This window comes from Ceratotherium simum, chromosome 36 (genome assembly GCF_057802395.1).
Source record: "Ceratotherium simum simum isolate JZ-2026a chromosome 36, ASM5780239v1, whole genome shotgun sequence".
Taxonomy (NCBI): domain Eukaryota; kingdom Metazoa; phylum Chordata; class Mammalia; order Perissodactyla; family Rhinocerotidae; genus Ceratotherium; species Ceratotherium simum.
In genome coordinates this window covers 27,295,628-27,317,295 of record NC_141935.1, presented here as the reverse complement: position 1 = coordinate 27,317,295, position 21,668 = coordinate 27,295,628, and the positions used below count along the sequence as shown (strand labels likewise).

At 42.2% G+C, this 21,668-nt stretch overlaps 1 protein-coding gene across 2 annotated transcripts in view; it reads left to right on the top strand.

Annotated features, from left to right (window-relative positions):
* The window catches only part of GREM2 (gremlin 2, DAN family BMP antagonist), a 106,188-nt gene extending 84,520 nt beyond the window's left edge, over window positions 1–21,668 (top strand). For both annotated transcript variants that reach the window (XM_004439577.3, XM_087424462.1), the window contains exon 2: window positions 18,680–21,668. In XM_004439577.3, coding sequence (XP_004439634.1) covers window positions 18,681–19,187 — 507 coding nt within the window. In that variant the 5' untranslated portion in view covers window position 18,680 and the 3' untranslated portion in view covers window positions 19,188–21,668. The remainder of the gene's footprint in view (window positions 1–18,679) is intronic.

The following is a 21,668-nucleotide window of genomic DNA, read 5'->3' as shown; positions in this document are numbered from 1 at the left end:
TTAATCCTCACCATAACATTATGAGTGGGTAGTATTCTTTCCCTAGTTCAAAGATGAGGAAACTGTGGCACAACGAGGTGTTAAAACTTACTCAAGTTTTCACTACAAGTGTTGGAGATGGGCTGGAATCCAGGCAGCCTAGTTCCAGGGTCCAGACTCAACTCACCACTTAACCATCATCTTCTCGCACGTGTTACATCACTGGATTGTATTGGCCTCTTGATAATCATGATAACATAAATAAAACCCACAACTCAGGCACAGACTTGAGGCTCACTTACTATATGACGACTCTTCTGGCACCAATAGTTTTCTAGGTCTCTGACATTAAAACCTTGAAACTTTCTCATAATTAGGAAAAAATATAAACCAGAAGATAATGTTTTTTATTGTTGTTTAAATCTAGATGTACAATTACATAAAACAAATAAATCACATGATATTCTTCTGGAGACACAGTATATGGTACTATACTTAATGGAAATCCCTATGAAAGATACTTTCTTCCCAGATGACCCCAAATGTATTTTTAAGGTCTCCTCATAGATGCTCTGCTGATATCACTGTTCAAAAAACAAAAAGAAGAAAGTCTAGTGAAATCCCTAAAGAAGGTAAATAAACTTAGGAAATAACAGAATAAAAATAAAATCACCAATATCCATTTAATGCCTCATTTTGATCAAGAGAAAACAGACTGGGTTTTCATTATCAGACATATTGATTGATTGCACAGTTGCTGATAATCGTGAATTTGCAGATTTAATCTGGGAATACTTTGCAGCTTCTAAAGAATTGCTATTACAAGTCAGGGTTGGAGAGAACTCAGTGACCTTGATTTCAAACCAAACTTCTCAGAAGTCCATGGAGCATCCTGGGGGCAGGGATGGGGGAGACTGCATGGGAGGTCTACCATAAAGGCTTAGATCTTTCTCATTAGAAGAAAGGTCCATGATTTCAGTGACTGAGATCTAGAAACCTTTAGGAGCCAGAAGAGTCATCACCTAGTAATTTAGCATCAACTCTGTGGTTTAGTGGTGATCCTTTTCATGTTTAAGAGGGGGAATTGTTCAAACAATATAGTTGGTTTGAAATACATCCAGGACCAATGCAAACACCAAGTGGGCTGCCCAGAAACCACACATTGTTTCCTTCAGACAAAAGATAATGATGCACTAATGAGTTCTACCCTTTATTGCCCTCTCTGGAACACAGCCTCAGGAAGAAAACCCACAAAACAAAATTGTTAGTCCCAAAATTTACAATATTTTGCAATGACCCCTATCCCTTTTTCTTTAAGTGCTAGTACTTGTGTTGTTAAGTATTTGTGTTGTTTAAGTCATAAATTCCAACCTCGTATAATCTCAAAAGTGCCCTCCCAGAGAGAGAAAGGAAATGAGTAAATGAGGAAAAATAATAAAAGCCTTGCTGATATAGAGTACCCCCAGGATCTTAAAGCCCTTCTGAGATATTATCTTAGTCTAATGTATTTTGACCTCCTTAAAGGGGAGGAAGTAACAGATTAATATTTTAAATTATAGAGAAGGAAAGTGAAGCAAAAAGAAGTTGGACTAAAAGGTCCATTGAATAAAAAGCATTTGATAAATAATCAAATCTATGAGTGGAGGAAAAGTTAAAATTCAATTGATTGGACTTCTTGTAAAAGTATACATGTCCAGGATTTATAGGATTCATTGGAATCATTTGATGTTGTTTCAATGAAGACCAGAGTCAATGGCACGATTGCACATCACTTACACTGAAATGATCCACAACCCTTCCATCACCTCACAGTCTGCCCCCTCTCCATTCTAGCTACCATCTCCTTCCTGTGTGCTCATGCACAGCAAAATTTCCAAAAAGTGTTGCCTATAGTTACTGTTTCTACCTCTCATTCTCTGCTCATCTCTACTGAACGTGGCTTCCTTTTTAAACATCTCCATTGAAATTGCTCTTGTTGACAGCGGTCTCCGTGTTGCCAAATCCACGGGCCATTTTTTTTCCCATCACCTACTTGATCTCAATAGCATTCCAAAGAGTTAACCCCTCCTTCTCGAAACACCTTCTCCTGGCTCGTGTGACACCAGTCCCTCCTCACTGACTTTATCGACCTCTGGCTGTTCCTTCTCAGTCTTCTTTGCTGGTTCCTCCTTCTCCGCATGATTTTTTAAGGCTGGGGAGTCCCAGAGCTGTGTTCTTAGCTCTTGTTCTTCTCTCGTGTACTCATCTGTGTCCCTGGATTTAAACACCATCTTCCCCTCAATGTGTACATTTCACTCTCGCCTTTAGACTCATGTTAATAACATATCCTTTCTACTTGGATATCTAATAGACCTCTCACTTAACATGGCCAAAGTCACATCCTTGATTTCTGCTCTAAAACTGCCCTTCTCCTAGTCTTTCTTATTTCAAAAACTTTGCTTCACTCTCATATCTAATAGAATATATGTCATGTTGTTTTTATCCCTGAAAAAAGTCTTAAAGCCATTTCCTTCTCTTCTTCTCCACTTCTACTATCCTAGCCCAAACCACCATTATTTTTCATGTAGATTATTCCAATAGCCTCCTATATAGTCTTCCACTTACATTCTCACCAATATTCCTTCCTTTCTTTACAGAGCAGTGAGAGTTCTCAGTTTTTAAGACGTAACATTAGGTCATGTCACTTTGCTCCTTTAAACTCTATGCTGGCTTCTTACTGAACATACAACAATGTCCAAATGTTTTATCATAGTCCATAAGGCCGTGCGTGATCTGATCTCCATCTATCCCATCACCATCTCTTAATATTGTCCCCCTAGCTCACTAATCTCTAGCCACACTGGCCTTTCTCTTCTAAGAACACAAGCTTGTCCTCATCCTAGTTCATTCCCAGGCTAGCTGTCCTCAGAAATCAGAGTACCACTCCTCTTGGTATTCAGATCTCAGGTTCTGTACCGTCTTCAGAGAGGCCCTCCCTAACCACTCAATCTAATGACACCCCAGCCCAAATCATTCTGTCTCCTGTCATCCTGTTTTATGTTCTTCAAAGATCTTCCTGCTATCTGAAAATATCTTCATTTTGTACCACTTATTAGTTTATTATCTGTGTGTCCTCACTAGAATGTAACTTCCAGGAAAAGACAGACTGTGTCCGTTATCTCCCTAGTTCCTGGTGCCGACAACAGTACCTAGCACATGGGAGGTTCACAATATGCATTCGTTGAGAATGAATGAATTTATGTCTAAATGAAAATGCAGAAGTGGAGCACTTTAATGGAAAGCTCAGGCACAGTAATTGGGATTATAAAGAATATTAAATGTCTATTAATATCCTATCAGGGCCTTAGCTTTTCAAATAATAACTTAGAAATTTATTATAAATTCTATCAACAGAATGAACGATTAATGTGAGCATTTTACATGAAAACTTTATATGGAATGATTCTTAAGATGTTTCTTTATATACAACACTTAAAACAAGTAGGATCTCAGATGTTATATTGCTTTTTAAATCAATGTGTCAGGGAAGTAAGAAATGTGTTGCAATTAGCGAGAAGCAGAGTAATTGCATTCAATTATTAAAAATTCATTTCGTTAAAGCCCTCCACCTATAAGTTATGTAACAGAAAGCTCATGTACAAAAACCCAGAATCATCTGGAAGGCTTGTTAAAATATAGATTGTTAAGCCCCAGGGCACCCCATCTTCTCCCCAGAGTTTCTGATTCTGTAGATCTGGGGAGTGGAGGTGGGGGGCAAAAATTTGCATTTCAAATAAATTCCCAGGTAACGTTGATGCTGCTAGTCAGAGAACCACACTTTAAGAAACTCTGATCAAAATTAATCACAATTAATTTCACAATTAATTGTGAAAACAGGAAAAGGGCCCTAATTGTAAGAAAGTAGGAGGAAATTTCAGCCGTAACTTCCAGATTTATTCTGCTAGTCTGTTACTAAGTTATCCACACAGATGACTTTTTCTTTTATTATTTTATGCTTTCTATTAATACAGAAGGACATTGTCCCATTTGATGTCAAAAGTCCTCCTTTATTACCAGCTGTTTATTAAACACACTCATAGACATTTTCATACTGATGCTTTATTCACATATCTCCTTTATTCTTCACCAGCAAATTCTTCTCCTGTGTTTGTTTAGAGAAGAATCTTTTCCAAATAATGTTTGTCCCTCACTATTCCCCTGCATTGCAACAGTAATCAAGTCTTCAAAAAAATTCTATTATATTTAAAATCATTTGCCAGAACAAACAAAAATTATGATGAAAATGGTTTGATATGGTGAACTGAGAAGATGGAAAGCCAACCAGTGTTCTTTCCTCTGCTTCTGCTCACCCTCTGTCTGTTCTGCTGGCTCCTTGGTGTGGTCAGGAGTTCTGAACTGTTGGTTTCCACACTCCTTCTTAGCAGGGGCTGTAGCGGCTACCTCATCCATCTGTCCCGGGACCAAAAATACTTGATTTCCTAAAGAAATACTCAAACTCATCAAATCTCGAGAGTCCAGAGGTTTCTTAGTGATGAAGTAATGCTATTTCTAGAGATCGGTATTAATATCATGCTCCAAAATTAACACACACAGGTGTTCATAGCAGAATTACCTATAAAGTTGAAAATTGGATGCCACCTAAATAGAAGCATAATTAAGTACACTGAACACACATATGTGTTGGAAGATTAGCTAGCCATTGAAAATTATATTTCTCTTTAATGTTTTCTGAATTCTCCAAATTTTCTTCAAATAGCAAACAGAATTTTTGTAACCAAAATACAATTATTATTTTCAAGACAAAAGGATTAAGTTTTTCAAAAGAAAAGCTGGGTAACTTGAATTATACATAGTACCACTTTCCACCAAGGCAGATGTCTCTTTTACAACGTCCCTGAAAAATAATCACAAAACTTCATTTACATATTTTCTCCGAGATAAAGGGCTTAAGGTGCCATGAATCAATCCACGTGCTTTTTTTGTTTGGAGGAACAGTATTTGATTTTTACGATTTAGATTTTAACCAAAAACTGAGTTTTGTTCATAAGATAGTTTAATATTAATTCCTCTGCTAGTTTTTTTTTTAATTGAGACGAAATGCACACGACATAGAATTAACAGTTTTAAAGTGCACGGTTCAGTGGCATTTAGGACATTCACAAAGCTGTGCAACCACCAGCTCTGCGTAGTTCCAAAACATCTTCATTACCCCAAAAGGAAGTCTTGTACCCATTAAGTAGCTCCCCTCTCCCCCTCCACTCCCAGCCTCTGGACACCACCAATCCGTGCTCTGTCTCTACAGATTCACATAATCTGGATACCATTCACTTTTTAAAGAGCTATAGTTGTTATTTTTAACAACGCATATATTGAGTAAGGGTACTTCCCCCTGGCTTACCTGCTCATTGGTCTTAGCCTGCTCCCGAGTAGCCAGGAGGAGCTTAATTGTGCCTTTTGCGTGACAGCCCTTCACCTACAACTCTCAGGGGTTGCTCTCCCTCAACACCCACCACTACCATCGCCAGTGCCGCCATCAAATTCCCGTGATTTTCTTCCTATTAAATATATAGAATTCCTTATATGGCCCCTTTCACCATAATAGATACCTGGTTATGGAATCTCTTTAGCTTTTTAAGCTCCTGTTCAGTGTGTGCTGCCTGAAAGAAACCCAAACTTCATGGAGAAGTGAAGGAGAGAGAGGCAGGCAGGTCACGAGAATCACATGAGCCAGTTCCGGTGCGGCCTCTGCATGTACCTGAGTGCCAACCTTTCCCACGTCCGAGTTGCAGTGGGCCAGGTCCCTGACTGGAACCGTCCCCCTGGGCCCTGTGCAGGGATCTCTCCCAACATCGCTCTCCGTGGAGCTGCAGAAGCCACAGCACACAGCCCTGAGAAGAAGGGAATCCTAAGTGGAAACATACATCACAATTATGTGCAAATCATCTCCTTCACATCTTCCTGTCACAAACCATTAAAGAAGTCCTCGACTCTCAACATGGGGAAATTGCTCAAAGAAAGAAGAGATCTTAGATCTAAATTTCAACTAACTTCAACACTGATTTCTGTGTACAAGTGGATTAGTCTCTGGCCTTACTAATGGGCATATAATTAATGAAGTTTGCCCTGGGCAGTGGACCAGAGCCCAGATCATTATATTTTAGACAAATAATTTAAGCTGTGTTTTTCAGAATATGGAGTGCTTACTGAAAATGCCGTTTCCAGATTCCAATCCAAATCTTGAGAATCAGAATTCCTGCAATAGGTGGGCCTGGGATCTGTGTTTTTAACAAATTCCCAGGTGTGTCTTATTGATAATGAAGTTTGAGAACCACTTATTAAAGAAAAAGAGTCCTGTATTGAATTTATTTTGAATACAAATAATAGATATTGTTAACAGAACTTGCTGTATGGAAAACTGTGCCAATATTTGTGTTTGGAAATGATATATTAGAAAATATTTGATAAGCTTGGCTTAAGGTACAACTGGTTCTGTTTGATGTTAACAAGAAACATTCCCTACAAATACTTCAAAAGTTCAGTAGAAGTCTTTTTTATTTACATTATTTATAATTAGGCTGATCCAAGGAAAGATCTAAACAAAGAGTTATAAAAAGCAGAGTGAACACCAAACATATCATGAGCACATGTGCACGCAGTAAATATTTGCTGCATGAATGGTATTCTTAAATTTGCTTTATTTCTCCCCAAAAAGGTGAAGGAATGATTCCTCTAACCTCCCAGGCTTTCCTCTTCTCAGATATCAGTTGTATTCTGGCTGTTTGGATACCAGCAAATGCAACATCTGTAACTTCTCTAAAATATTAGATAGTCATTCATCTATTGGATAAATATTTATTGGTCATCTACTATGCATGGGGACCTATGCTAAGTTCCAGAGATATGATGGTGATCAAAACAGACTTGGTCTGTCCTCTGATGGAGTTTTCCACTGTAGTGGACTAGTAAGTTAGATGTTTTAGAAGACGAATTATTTGAAACACAAGGGAAATCTCAGAGAAAGTATAGGGAAATTCAAGCCCGGGCATCAGCTTGGCACTTGCCTCCTTTTGTTTAGCTTTTCAGGGTGATATTGCTTGGGTTGTTGAGGTTGTGGTTCAGAAAGTAATTTCTACCCTCTACAGTTATTCCATTTACCTCACTCAGAGTGAATCCTTAAATATTTGGAAGGCTGGACGAACTATGGTTCATCAGCAACATTTCAGAGCAGAATAAACAAGATTCATTACACATTATCTTCACTTTTTCCCCCTGCAATCTTGCTCCCACGCCCACCACGTCTCTGAAGCTCCTGCAGCCACAATTACCTTCATAATCCAATGAGCACATCAATCTGTGCCTGACCTTACAGCTCTTGGCTATTCCTGCCCTTCCTCAGCCACCTTTGTGGATTTCATTTCCTTACTCCCGTGAAAAGCTTGTGTCCCCAGAGTTCTGGCCTCAGCCTACTTCTCAACTCTCTTCTGAGTGATCTTATTACGCCCATAAAACGGACATCACTTTAGATCCACCCTCGGAGGCCCATCTTCTACCAGACATCTTTTTTTCCTTGTGCCATAGAGACTCCCCTACCCTGTCAACCAGCTTTTCCTCTCACATTCTCTATCATAATGAATGTCAGCCCCAGCTCATCCCCATCATCCTGGTGCCTGAAGCAGATACCTAGATACATAGACTTCCCCCTCTTCCGCATGTCCATTCAACCACTTCAACATCTTAAAGCCCAAATGCCTAAAATGTTTCCTTCTACTCTATCCCTGTTGCCCCTTAATTCAGGCTCACATCCTGTCTTTCATGAATTACTCAAATAGCCGCTTAACTAGTCTCCTACTTCCAGGGTTAATGTCACTTTTTGTTTATTTACCTTGTTCCTGGCATGAAGTTGATGTCTTATTCATCTCTGTATCTCAACCCCTAGGAAAGTGCATGGAACATATAGAATGAATGAATGAATGAACCAATTAATGTTTACATCATTAGTAAAAGTGTTGCCTATTATAGGCTCATAAATGGAGACTGTTTTTGGTATTGGTATTCATTTTTAATAAGTTTTCGACACTTTTATATTTTTAAGTTTTTCCATGACTCCCTGTCCATTGGCATGTTTTAAGTCTCCTGGTTTTCTCTGGTTATGTTTGTTTTCTTTGGTCAAGAGCCTTGAGTTTGCCCTCTAATTTGTCTCAGTTCAACATTGGTTGTCAATAAAAGCTAACCCGAAAAAGGCAGCCTGCATAAGACTTAATACCAACTGAACTGGACTTCTTGTTTCAATTAAATTACTTAATATGGGACTTTCCAGTCCTCTGTGGACCCATTAGCCAAAAGAATGTTTTGAAAAACTGTCAGGAAAGAGAGGTTGCAGAATTCGAGAGACACGAGTCCATGAATAGGAGAGAAGTAAAGCTTGAAGTCTTTCTTCATAATATTTACTTGTGGACATAAAATTTTTATGTATCGAAGAATTCAAGGATGAATTATTCTTCTTGCCCAGTATCACTAACACAGTTCTCGTGCTTAGAAATAATACTATAGGGCCGGCTCCGTGGCTTAGCGGTTAAGTGCGCGCGCTCTGATGCTGGCGGCCCGGGTTCAGATCCCGGGCGCGCCCCAAGGCACCACTTCTCCGTCCAGCGCGAGGCCGAGTCCCACATACAGCAACTAGAAGGATGTGAACCTATGACATACAACTATCTGCTGGGACTTTGGGGGGAAAAAAATGAATAAATAAAATCTTTAAAAAAAAAAAAAAAAAAAGAAAAAAAGAAATAATACTATAATATAATAATATACTTTAATATGCTTTAGTGTGCTATTCTCTAAACATTTTTAGTTCTAAATCTGTATAACCTCTTGCAAACTTTTTAATTGACATCTAAAATTTACAGTGGATGTCATTTAAAGAACATTGTAAAGTTGATGTTTTAAAATGAATGGTTACAATAATCTTTTTAATGTCTCCAGAGGAATCCAAATACCATCATAGCTAAATACTATAGCTATTTTTTGCCCACTATTATACATTTTTAAAAATACATGTAGAAATACTTCTTTGAAAGTTTACATTATTTTTCCCTTGAGTTCATATTTCACTCTAGTTCCTCCCACAGAATTTTTCCTAATATAATAGGTTCTGTGTTTGAAAGTCTTTATTTTTCACCCTGTCATTCGTTTCTGTGACAAAAAGTATGCATGTAAATTTCTTTTTTTAATTTTATTTATTTATTTATCCCCCCAAAGCCCCAGTAGATAGTTGTATGTCATAGCTGCACATCCTTCTAGTTGCTGTATGTGGGACACGGCCTCAGCACGGCCGGAGAAGCGGTGCATCGGTGCGCGCCCGGGATCCGAACCCGGGCTGCCAGCAGCTGAGCTCGCGCACTTAACGGCTAAGCTACGGGGCCGGCCCCTATGCATGTAAATTTTAATTTTAATTCTGTGGCCATAAGGCTTTAAGTATTTAAATTATTCCTGTGGATTGATTACTCATTAGAGTGAAGAAGAGTATTTGATCAAAATAGTATAAATATGTTACAAATTTAGCAAATAATTATTAAATACAAAAAGGTAAATTTCAATTATTTACTTTTCTTAAAGAGAGACTCCGTACATGGAGATTTGTTGTCGTTATGTTTTCATGAAAGAATGCTACTTACTGCCAGGAAGAGACAAGATTTAGCAGAAATTGTCTACTGTGTAAGTGTGGGGGAGGGTGTCTGATTATATCATGTATCTAATAGATACTAAGGAAATATGTTGTCACCTCTCATCTCGACACCTCCAGCAGCTCTTCTTGGTAAATGGTCTTCAAACTGGCATCTGCACAGTCCTAGGAGTTACAGAAAAATTTTCCAAGGGGTATGTGATCAAGGGTAGTTTTAGAGGAATCAGTATTCAAATTCTCTTCTAAGAGATCTGCTTGAGAAAGGGTCTACAACAGGACTCGCAAGTTCTCCTTTCCTGCCTCTTTCAGTGTGGCCTTCTTCCACTTGACAAAAGAAAGGGATGGCTCCCATCCACCCTACTCTTATCGTGGTGTATTGCCTAAGTTACAACAAAGCTCTAGATAGGCACCAAATAAAGGGACCATTCTATATTGGTGCTCTCACTAAAAAGCGAATGACTAATCAAGAAATCCTTTTTCAAGTCAGGTTGTTTCCAATAATTTACTTCAAATCAAAATTGAAGGAGGATCTAATTAAATTGTCAGCTGATACATCACCAAAAATAATTTTTTGATGTTGATCACTATGTGATTTTTCACATGAAAGTCTGAAAAATTTTAAGAAATTGAGACAGCCATTGCTATTAAAAAACACATTTCTATTACCATCTATTTATGTGAACGTATTTCCTTAATATATGGTTAATTCAATGTCTTAAACATCATAATCAAGCATTCAGTTGCTTTCCATTTTGTGCTCTGTACTGCAAAGATTTGACTTTCATCTCATGCTTGTATCCGCACGCTGGTTCCCATAGACTTAGTCATCAAACCCTTGCATAACCACAACCAAAAACCAGGAAAATAATTTCTCTTGGCATATCTCTTTCCCAGAAGGCTGTTCCTTGCATCTTAATAGGCACAGCTGCATCTTTGCCCGTACCTAAATCAATCACTGATAAGGACAGTAGAATAACCAGTTGCCTTGGGCCAACCAAGTTTCTACTCCATGAGATGTAGAGGGGCCCATGAAGAACTTGGACTCCAATACCCAAACAAAACTGTGCTTCTATTAGCAAGGAAGAATGGGGACATTGGTTCTCAGGTAGTAAATTAAGAGGGTCACCTTAACTCACAGCTCTCTGGTTTGGGTGAAAGGATAAATATTGTGCTGTTCATTGAGATAGGAACTGTCAGAAGAGGAGGTGAGTGAGAAAATAGGATGAGATTTGGAACATACAGAATTTTGGGTGCCTACGAGACATCCAGGGAATGTTTAGTAGGCAGTTGGGTATGGAGTCTGGGAGTCATAAACAGAAAGCTGGTGGTCAAAGTGTTGGTACGAACAAAATTACTCGTGGGAATGTGAGGAATGAGAAAACAGGGTTAGGGAAAAATCCTTGGGGAACACCAACCTTTTAGAGGAAGCCAGAAAAGGAAAAACCAGGAAAAGATATGGAGAGACTGAAGAGAAAGAGGGAAGACTTTTGTCATGGATTCCAGGGGAAGAAAAAGGGGGTACGCAGTTGGGCCAGGCTCCACCATGTGCCCGTCAGCATCCCTAAGCACCATCGTCCAACAAGTAAAAGGAAGTAGCTTGACGTAGAGAGTGCACGGAAAACGCTGACGGAGTCCACGGGCAGGAGATATTTGGTTTTTTCTCCAAGCACTTTAAACAGGCCTCTCTAATTTTTATGTCTACATAGACAGAAAATCTATACCCTGCTCTCAGGGAAGTGGAAGCCTGCTGTTCTAAAAGCTTGCCCTGAACCCACAGGCTCTCCTAGGAGGGGATGAGGAAGGGGTTGAGGAATGCAGAATCACCGCAGCATGGCTGACCCCTGGAGCAACAGCCTAAAAATCTTCAACCGGAAAAAAAAAGGTTCTGCCTAATGGCTGCAGAGAACCGTGTCACTGGCTATAAAATCCCTAATGGATCACTCATAGTTTCTTCCTTCTCTTCAAATAGAACTCATGGTCCCTTCAGCTCAGAGAGTTCTTGGACCATGACTGGATCTCAGTGCTACATTCCTTATAACAGCAACATGGAACAAGGGTGGCAAGTGCCATCAACACCATTTTATGGAAGGGAACCCGAAGAGGCCTGGGAGTGAGTCACTGAGGGTCACGAGATGGGCCCCTCTGGGTCCGGAAACCACGTTCTCACTCTCACTCTCAAGTGGCCCAGCTCTAGAGAACAGCAACCACGTGTGTATACACTTCCAGGTTTTAAAGAGCTTTCCCATTCGTGTTCTCGGCTAAACTTAATGCTTTGCTGCCATCTTACCTCAGTGTTGCATTTCCCAGACTGAGTGTATCCCAACGATTTCTTCACAGATAAAGAACTCTGATTACAAATTCCCAAATGATATACTTGCCATGCAGAAGTCAAAGTAAGTAATGAGAGTATCACTTCTTCTTTGCTTGGAAACCTTTCTTAAAAACATAATATAATATTTCCAGATGCAATTAAACTTCTCCTGGAACAAAATGATAGTCAGTGTTCCACTCAGGCAATGACACTCGGAAAAGTAAATGAATTCATTTGGATTTCAAACTTCTGAGTCATGTGGGATGCCCTGATCGTTCTGCTCAGAAATTGCAAGCCACTTCATATTCTTCTCATGACAGTTCAGAAGATTTATAGTTAGTACTTCTTATTTTTTCCTTTCCTAATCTTTTAATTTCTCTCTTTAACTTACAATGAGTGGCAATCGTTCCCTTTCAGCATACCACTACTGCATTTGAGTTTGGTGATCAACTCCCTTGTAATCAGAGATGCAAATTAAAATGATAATAAGATGCCATTTCAAATTGTTCAGATAAGTGAAAAGTAATAAGTCTGGCCACACCAAGTGTTAGCAAGTATGTGCCCCAGGGAGAGACTACTGCTACAAGCACTTGGAAAGTAACTTGGCAAAACTTAGTCAAGTTCAAGTTGTACATATCCTGTGACCCAGCATTTCCACTTCTCGGTGTTTCCTCCAGAAAAACACTAACAGATGGGCATAAATAAACACATGGAAAAATGGTCAGTGCAGCACTGTTGGCTATAGTGAAAAAAGGTGAAGCGACCCAACTGTCCCTCCATCATGTGAAGGTACAAACTGTGCTTTAATATTCAGCAGTGGAGATGAATATACCCCTTCTAAAAATATCCACATGTGTAAAATCTCAAACACCTAGTTTTGAATTAAAAAGTTGCCAAAGAAGAGTGTGGCGCTATTTTTGTGAATGTTAAATATGCACATACAGACACACCCTCACACACAAAACATAAGCAGTAAAAATGGAAAAGCGTCAATAGTAACGATATATCTCAACGTCAGGACACTGGTCATCTCAGTGAGGGTGGGAGAGGATGGGAGGATGACACCTAAGCTTGACCCTCTGTTCTTCTATTTCTTTCAAAATAGAAAGAGATTGCAAAATAAAGATGGGAGACACTAATATCATTTCCATTTTGGTGGTGGGTACATAGGATTTGTTACATGTCCTGTCTTGCGCTACATTTGAAGTGTTTCATGGGTAGAAATTTTAAAATTCAAAGCTACTTTTCTAGCAAAAGAGCCCAAAGGTAAAGGGAAGGCCATGACTGGATTGAATAGGAAAAGTTTGGAGTAGGATTTGGCAATGTTTTTCTATAAAAGGCCAGATACTAAATATTTCTGACTTGGGCCATGTGGTCTCTGTCCCCACTACTGACTCTGCCCAAAGAGCAGCCATAGAGCAAATACAAGTGAATGGGTGTGACTGTGCTCAAGGCAACTTTATTTACAACAACAGACCTCAGGGTGGGTTTGGCCAGTGAGCCATAGTTTGCCTCAGATAACAGCTGCTGAAGGTAAGTGGCTTCTGCAGACAAGCAGTCTTAGGCTAAGAGGTTGATGAGAGGAAGATCCCAGGGCCGGGGAACATCCGTGTTTGTCTCCAGAGTTAGGGAACTACTTGGGAGCTAGACCACCACCCTCCCAGTCTGAGAATCCAAGTCACGAATGAAGTACCTTTGGTTGTTGAGGTTGCAACAGTAGTAAAACTCATAAAAATAATCTTGGAGGTCTAACATGGTTGGGGGTTTTGTTCTGGAGTTTTTTGTTTGGTTTTGAATCTGTTTCACGTGGGCCTCGGGAGTGAGTTTGTCCCGGATATGCCTGCCAATATTCAGTCCTGGGTGCTCCTCTTCCACCGTCCAAGGAGGCCCTAGAATTCCTAAGTCACAGAAAGGGTTTGAGCCCCATCCCGTTCACCACTCCCGCACAGCCCAGTGCTGCCTCGAGCTGACCTCTAAAACTCAGCAAGGTCAGTCTGGGAGTGAGTTCCTGAGCTTAGCTGTTCCCTTGGCCTTTGGTCACCTACATACACATTTTGGCAACGATGATTCAGCTCTGCTGATGATTCACCCTTTCCTAGAAATTAGGAAGCTTTATTGCTCAAGCTCCTATTTAGAACTCCTTGACACCTCTAAGAAGGTTCAATAGAAGGGGAATGTTATTCTTTAGCTGCCTAGATACTAGATTCCTGCAGCCTGCGCAGCCCATGTTCTGGCATCTACCGAGGCCAGGCCCCAGGGCGTTCGCTTAAGAGGAAAATGCTTCCACTACCTCTTCCTGTGAACAACCCACTTTGGCCAACCCCAGTCTGCTTAGCCCATCAGCATTTACAGTCCTGGCACCCTTTGCAAGTTGACAACATCATCAGGCCACAAGGATGGTTAATAAACCAACTGGATTTATTGACGAGTTTCTTCTCATACAATCCAAACACAAGACGTGAGGGTAGAATGAAGCATCCTCGTGCTGTTGGGACTGGCAGTGGTGGCAGCATTCCTGAGAGCTTAACTGCGTGCCAACGAGCTCTCTGAGTAGCAAAGTGCCTCAGGGCAGAGCAGGACTCGGGAGCACTCAACTCAGGTCCTGGTGGGGCCATGGACACGTGTGTGCATGGACGGTTAGTGAAGTGAAGAAGAGCATCCACATTCTCCCCCCTGGAGACCCCACACAACTAAGGGCCCGTATGTGGCGTGAGCAACAGCTGGCTCACCTGCTTTCATGCCCTTGAAGTCAAGAGGATACAGCCTGTCACTGCAGCAAAATATCTCTTGCCTACTTACCTGGCCTGACACTGAGATACCAGATCCTTGGCAATCCTACTGTGGCTGTGCGTGAAGGAGAAAAGAAACGAGACATAGGGAAGAAAAGAAGAGCCTGGCTTGGCCCCAGTCGTCGAGCTTTCATCAGCCTCTTTTCCTGTCCTGAAAATGGGAGGGGGGCTTTTCTTTTTAGGTTGTTGTGAGGCATAACATCTAAAGGTGATGGCCAGATGTTTTGAAAATGTTTGAGAGCTTTCAAAGAATGCATGCTGTTAATCACCACATCTAATACTGTTGACTCTAAGAGTTTTTGCCCCAAATCGATCTGAACATGTTTTAGCTCTGTTCTTCCTGACAACAGCTAGGACCTGTTGAGTGAAACACGCATTTTTGAGCCTATCAGAGCTGCATGTGAAGCTGTTACTGGAACTAGCAGTGGAGGACCAGGCTGACTCTGTAAATCTTTCCTGGCTGGAACTTGCAAACTTTTGGTTGTGTTTACTCAGAATGTTAATAATTTCGGAAATTATTAAAATGGAACCAACATACTTTCTTTTTAAGAGACTATTGAGATCACAAATCATTCTGCAAATATAATAAGCTGTGTAAGCTGAACGAGTCCAATACTCAAAGCTTGCCATGAGCCCGCTGGAAGCATGGCCATTTTCATAAGACACTTCATGTGTGGAACGAAGGAGGCATGAGAAAAGTCCTTTGAAAACTCAGCCTCAAAATTTCAGTAATCGTCTTGGACAAAGTGTTTTTTAAAAAAAAGAAAATCTTCCCTTTTTTCCCCTCTCTGCTCTCAAATTTCCTACTTCCGTTGGCCCATGTCATGTCCATTTACCTCACAACCACACTTACCTAACTCCAGTGTCATTCCCTGGAGGAATCCTTTTCAGGTTTTAAGAGACCCATTTAGCTGTTAGTTCCGAGGCATCTTCTGTTCCCTCTCCAGGAAAAATGGATGCTCTTCCTCTGTGCCCTCACTACTCACTATCCCCCAGGGCCACTGGTGCCCATGGAAATCACTTGAAGCAATTCTTTAAGATACATTTCTCAAAGTCCACCCCAACTTTACTGATTCAGAATGTTTTGGGGTAGAGCTCAGGAACCTGCAGTCTAAAGCGTCCCAGGTGACTCAGATGTTACTGGTGCCAAGATCACTACCAGGAGAGCCTATGCCATTGTTTCTATGTAACTGTCGCACTGTCATTTGCATGCCTTTCTCTCTCTCCTTAATTGCAAGCGTGTGGAAGGCAGTGAGACATGTGATATTCATAGTTCATTCAATGCATGTTTACTGAATGCCTACTATGAACCAGGCACCGTTCTGAGTGGAGGGCAGACAGTAAAGGACAAAACAGGTGGTCCTTCTCTCTTGGACCTTACATTCCAGTGGAGGAAGTCAGACAGTACAAAAAGAAATAAGATCATTAAATACTCTTTTATAAAATGGCAGGTGCCACAGAGAAAACAAAGCTGAGAAGGAGACATTGAACGCCAGGGTTGTGGGGAAGTTCCCACGAAGCCCTCACTAGGAGGTGACGATTGAGCAGACTTGAAGAATGTGTGGGAGAAGGCCATACATGGGGGCTCCTACAATTCTGGGGGAAAGGCTCTAGAGCAGAAGACTGCCGAGCACATTCTAGAAACAGAAAGGTGATCAGTGTGACTGGAGCGGAGTGAGCAAGGAGGAGAGAGTGGGGAGGAGGACTCATGAGATAAGGATAGGGCAGCAAATCTCGGAAGGGCTCATCCAACACTGGAAGAACTTTGTCTTTGTCCCAGAGGAAGGTACTGGAATTCACAAGGCTTAACACAGTGTTTGGTCCAGAATAAATATTCAATAGATACTTGATGAATGAAGGAATCCTCTGCTAGTTGATATGCAAAAGCCTCTTGTGACTTAGACTAATAACAGTGACACAGAGAAATATTTCAGCTTACATTTTTCATGCTGTACAGTACATCCCAGAATTTATTTATCTTATAACTGGAAGTTTGTACCATTTGACCCCCCATCTATCAAGCCATCTATCTAGCTTAGATATTTTAATACAAATATTTTTAACAAAGAAGCAGCTAAACTCACTTGGAGCAGGATGTGTGGATTTACCGGCTGTGTGATCTTAGAAAGTTATGCAGCCTCTCAGTGCCTCTGTTTCCTTATCCATATAATGGGGGCAATAATAAGACCTGTTTCATAGAACACTGAGAATTATGTTTATACATGCAAGGAAACTGTAGGAGTGTCTGATGTGTTTCAAGCGCTAATAAATATTAACTAATCATTAGCATAAATGTATTGAAGACATCTGTCATAATCCAAGGAGCTTAATATGATATATTAAACTTTAGTTATTATATATGTTTATGCCTGCTATATATAATATTATAATGAATATACATCATATAACTATATCATGTGCCATATATATAATTTTTACATGCCATTTTGGGGGGTAAAGGAATGAGAGTTTCATGCAGATCTATGAGTGGTGAAGTACACAGAGAGGGAGTGAATAAATGTGAAGATCATGATGATGATGATGACAAGGATGAAGATGAGAGTTATAGTTGTAGATGGAGATAAGAATCATCTCTACTGGGGAGTGTTGCTGTCCCTGGGGGTATTCATGAAAATATAGCAATGAAAACTATGAATTAAATTTTGAAGAAGTCCATCTATCACTCGGACTTTGGTTTGCTTCCTACAGGACATGGTTTAGAGCAAGAACAGTTTCTCTCTAGTCCCCACTCCTGCTGGACTTGTGTCACGGTCCCCTAATCCACAGACTGAAGAAATAGTCCATTCATGAGAGTCACTGCTGCATTGGCCTAAGGCCGTGTTCACATAGCCTTGGAAATTTCTTTTCTTTTCTTTTCTTTTTTTTTTTTGGTTATGAAGATTGGCCCTGAGCTAACACCTGTGGCAGTCTTCCTCTATTTTGTATGTGGGTTGCTGCCACAGCACGGTTTGATGAGTGGTGTAGGTCCACACCTGGAGTCAGAACCTGTGAACCCTGGGCCGCTGAAGTGGAGCGCACCCAACTTAACCACTACACCACTGGGCCGGCCCCAGAAATTTCTTAATTCACAACTGGAAAGTGGTTTCCACTACAAGAATCTAATTCATGACTCTCAATTGAACTATTTGAAAATCTTTGTGCAGACGTTAAATGTTATTTATTATTTGTAACAGTTAACAGAGGTGCAAAGTGCAAATATTAATTTTCCTAATCTATGTCCATTTCTTTCATATTCATTTTTAAGACACTTGTGAACCATGCCCACCTTTCCTTCTGTTTTTAGTAATTTCCCTGATCATATCCATGTCTAGTCGTCAATTTTGATGGCTCTGGAGGCAGACTCCTGACTCCAAATCTTGGGTCATTATTTAGTGATTGTGCCACCTTGGGCAAATTCCCCAACCTCAGTGGGCCTCAGTTTCCTTCACCGTAAAGAAGGGATAATCAATTATGCCACCTCCAACTTAAGGCTGTTTTGAGGATCAATAGAGACATACACGTAAAGCATTTAGGACACTCCAGGCACTCACTACAATGAGTAAGCGTTGGGTATTAGCTGTCATTGGTACTTGGGCAAACTGGCTTGAGCTATTCTGACAGACTTTGCTTTGCAATTCTGTAGTTGCGCGTCATGTGTGTTTTCTAACTGTATTATTAATGACTGACCGTTCTTTCCATCTCCTCGCCTTCGGGGCAGTATTTAGGACATCTCCCCTGCTGTCTGTAAGTGCACCATACAACCACTTCTCACCTCCAGCTGCCCCTGGGCATCCAGCAGCCAGCCCCGCCCCACCTGCCTGCAGCGCCCATCACACCATAAAGCATTCAAGGGAAACCGGTGGGTGCCGCACGCGCTCGCCCGTCCCAACCAACCCCTCTAACTCTTCTCTCTCGTTGCAGGATGTTCTGGAAGCTGTCCCTGTCCTTGTTCCTGGTGGCCGTGCTGGTGAAGGTGGCGGAGGCCCGGAAGAACCGGCCCGCGGGGGCCATCCCCTCGCCTTACAAGGACGGCAGCAGCAACACCTCGGAGAGATGGCAGCACCAGATCAAGGAGGTGCTGGCCTCCAGCCAGGAGGCCCTGGTGGTCACCGAGCGCAAGTACCTCAAGAGTGACTGGTGCAAGACGCAGCCGCTGCGGCAGACGGTGAGCGAGGAGGGCTGCCGGAGCCGCACCATCCTCAACCGCTTCTGCTACGGCCAGTGCAACTCCTTCTACATCCCGCGGCACGTGAAGAAGGAGGAGGAGTCCTTCCAGTCCTGCGCCTTCTGCAAGCCGCAGCGCGTCACCTCCGTCCTCGTGGAGCTCGAGTGCCCCGGCCTGGACCCCCCCTTCCGACTCAAGAAGATCCAGAAGGTGAAGCAGTGCCGGTGCATGTCCGTGAACCTGAGCGACTCGGGCAAGCAGTGAGCGCGGCGGGACGCAGCCCGCCCTGCGCGCCCCGCCCGGCCGCCGCCTCCGTCCCCGTCCCCCGAGCCCCCCGCACGCTGCCGGCGCCCCCCGCAGCAGCAGCACGTCGCTGGGGGCCGACGGCGTCCTTGCACGAGCGCGGACCGCAAGTGGAGCTTCGCTGATGTGTTCCTGACCGACCCCGGGCCTCACCTGTGCACCCCCAAGCCAGGCTGCGTACCAGGCCCGAAGGAAGATGCTGGAAAACCACCGCCCACCACGCAGCCGTCGGAGAGGATCGTTCAGGTGATGCGCCGTCAATCCGGCGTGGATGTTTCCACCATGTGGAAAAGCGAATATTGCCCCGGCCTGACCCTACACTCCAGCTCGCCCCTTCCCGCGTGCAGGGGAGGATGCGTCCGCCCGCAGAGCAGCCCCTCAAACCTCTGCGGGTCCCCGGACCGCTGGCCGGGAGCGTCCGCTCTGGTGACTCGAGGGCTGCCCTCTGCGCTGCTGTGATGCGGCTTCGGACAACGTCCATACAGAATGTCCTGGACTGGGAGGTTCTCCTAACGAAGCTGATGCCGAGAAGACAACTTGAGCCACGTGGATCACGAAGTGGGCTTCCCTGGGGACCTTGCTCACAGCAGGCCACACTCTCCCCCACCCCCAGCCACCACCGCCTCTTCCCCCTCACTTCCCTCACCCCCATCCGGGGACTAAAGATGAACTCTGGTGTGCATGCTATTATCGCTGCAATTAGAATATTATTACACACGAAGGTCTCCATATTAACGCTGGTTTCATAATTGACCTATAGTGTAAAGAGCTGTTAAAAAGTATTATAGACCTCTCCATGTATTGTTGCACGTGTTTTCACTCTGGCTTTGCAGCGGCATTCTGAGTAAAGACCAGTGCAGGTGTGACCCGCACGGAAGGTGTTTTCCTCAGATATGATGCCTGATCAGCAGTTCACTGTCGTGCACCAATTCTTAGATTGGGCGCGGAGATGGGAGGAGCTGTGATTTTACATTGAATTTGTATTTCACTGAAGACACGAAAGCGTTGTGGCACGTGTAGGATATTGGGTTGTGATGGAAGGGTGTAGGGAGGGGGATGGGTTGAGAAGTTGTTAACCTAAAGGTCAAAAATCGCTAGAATATTTAATATGCATATATGGAGTGAGAAGGTATACTATTTCACTCCCATGACACCAAGCAAAAAATATTTCCTGTTGGAAGAAAGAAATATTTAAAATTATAAGGAGTTGAGTCACTTAGTGGTATAGGAGGAAGTAAAGGCTAAAATATATAGAATAGAAATCTAGTTGAATTGTCCTATAGAACACAACTAGCTTCCTTTTCAAAGAATGGACTTTAAAAAGGCTGAGCAAACATTAGATCACCTTTCACTTTTTATTTGAAATGTTGGGGTTTTCATGTTGTGGTTTCTTGATATAAAGTTGACATAATTTATTTCCCTGCAAAGTTATACCTACTTTGAGTCCCTTTGCTAAATTGCCCCACTAAAAGCTTCCCTGTGAGTCATGTTTATGGAATCTGATAAATGTGAATGAGATGCCATTGGTGGGAAACAGCGTACTTTGAAGACTTTTCACTGGTAATGCCTAAGCACTCAGTCTCAAGTGCTCCTGGCCAACGGACTCAGAAAGGCCTGATTCCTAGTTGTGTGAGAGATCCTCTTCAAGCTGCCCTGGGAACTGAGGCTTTCTGACGGTAGATGGTGGTGAGGCGTCTAGAGACATTCACCTGGAGAGCAAGGGTCTGGGTGGGATGTGGCATGTTTGTGGGCGAATCCATTTTCTGCCCCTGCACAGCTGGTTTCATTTCTGCTACTTCTATAACACCATGAGACCTGAGCAGAATGTGCTATTATAAAGGGGATCTTGGCTTCAGAAATGGGTTTATACAGCCCTAAATCAGGAGGCAGAACTCAATAGAAATCCTTAAGGGCTTGAACCTGGATGGAGAGAAAGAGTGGAGAGGGTGTCCAAGCTCAGAATTGATTTTTGCATTTAGTGGAAAACCTCAAGTCAGACTCAGCGGAAGGACACGCAGCAGAAAGGCCGTGAAGGAAGGCGGTGCATGCGATTGTAATGGAGGCTAATGGACTGGAGTAGAAGGGAAAAGAGGCGAGAATCCTGCCCACTACAAAGCCAACAACCACTGTCATTTGATTAACACAGACCCAAGCAGACAAAGGAAGGATTAAGCTATGAACTCACAGAATACAAACATGAGCACACTCTCTTGGAACCCAATTGTGGATGTAGCAATAGAAGCAATACGATATGCTGCAGTGTGAAGCTCCTTCTGGGGGTTCTTGTATGTACAAAGTTTACCTTATAATGGCTCAAATTGTATTTAATTGTTTTTTTTTGTTTGTTTATAAATGAAGAAAAGCTATAAGTATAATGTAATTATTTTATAGGTGTACTATTAAATTATAGAACAAATAAAGATACTCTAGGATTATATGTGA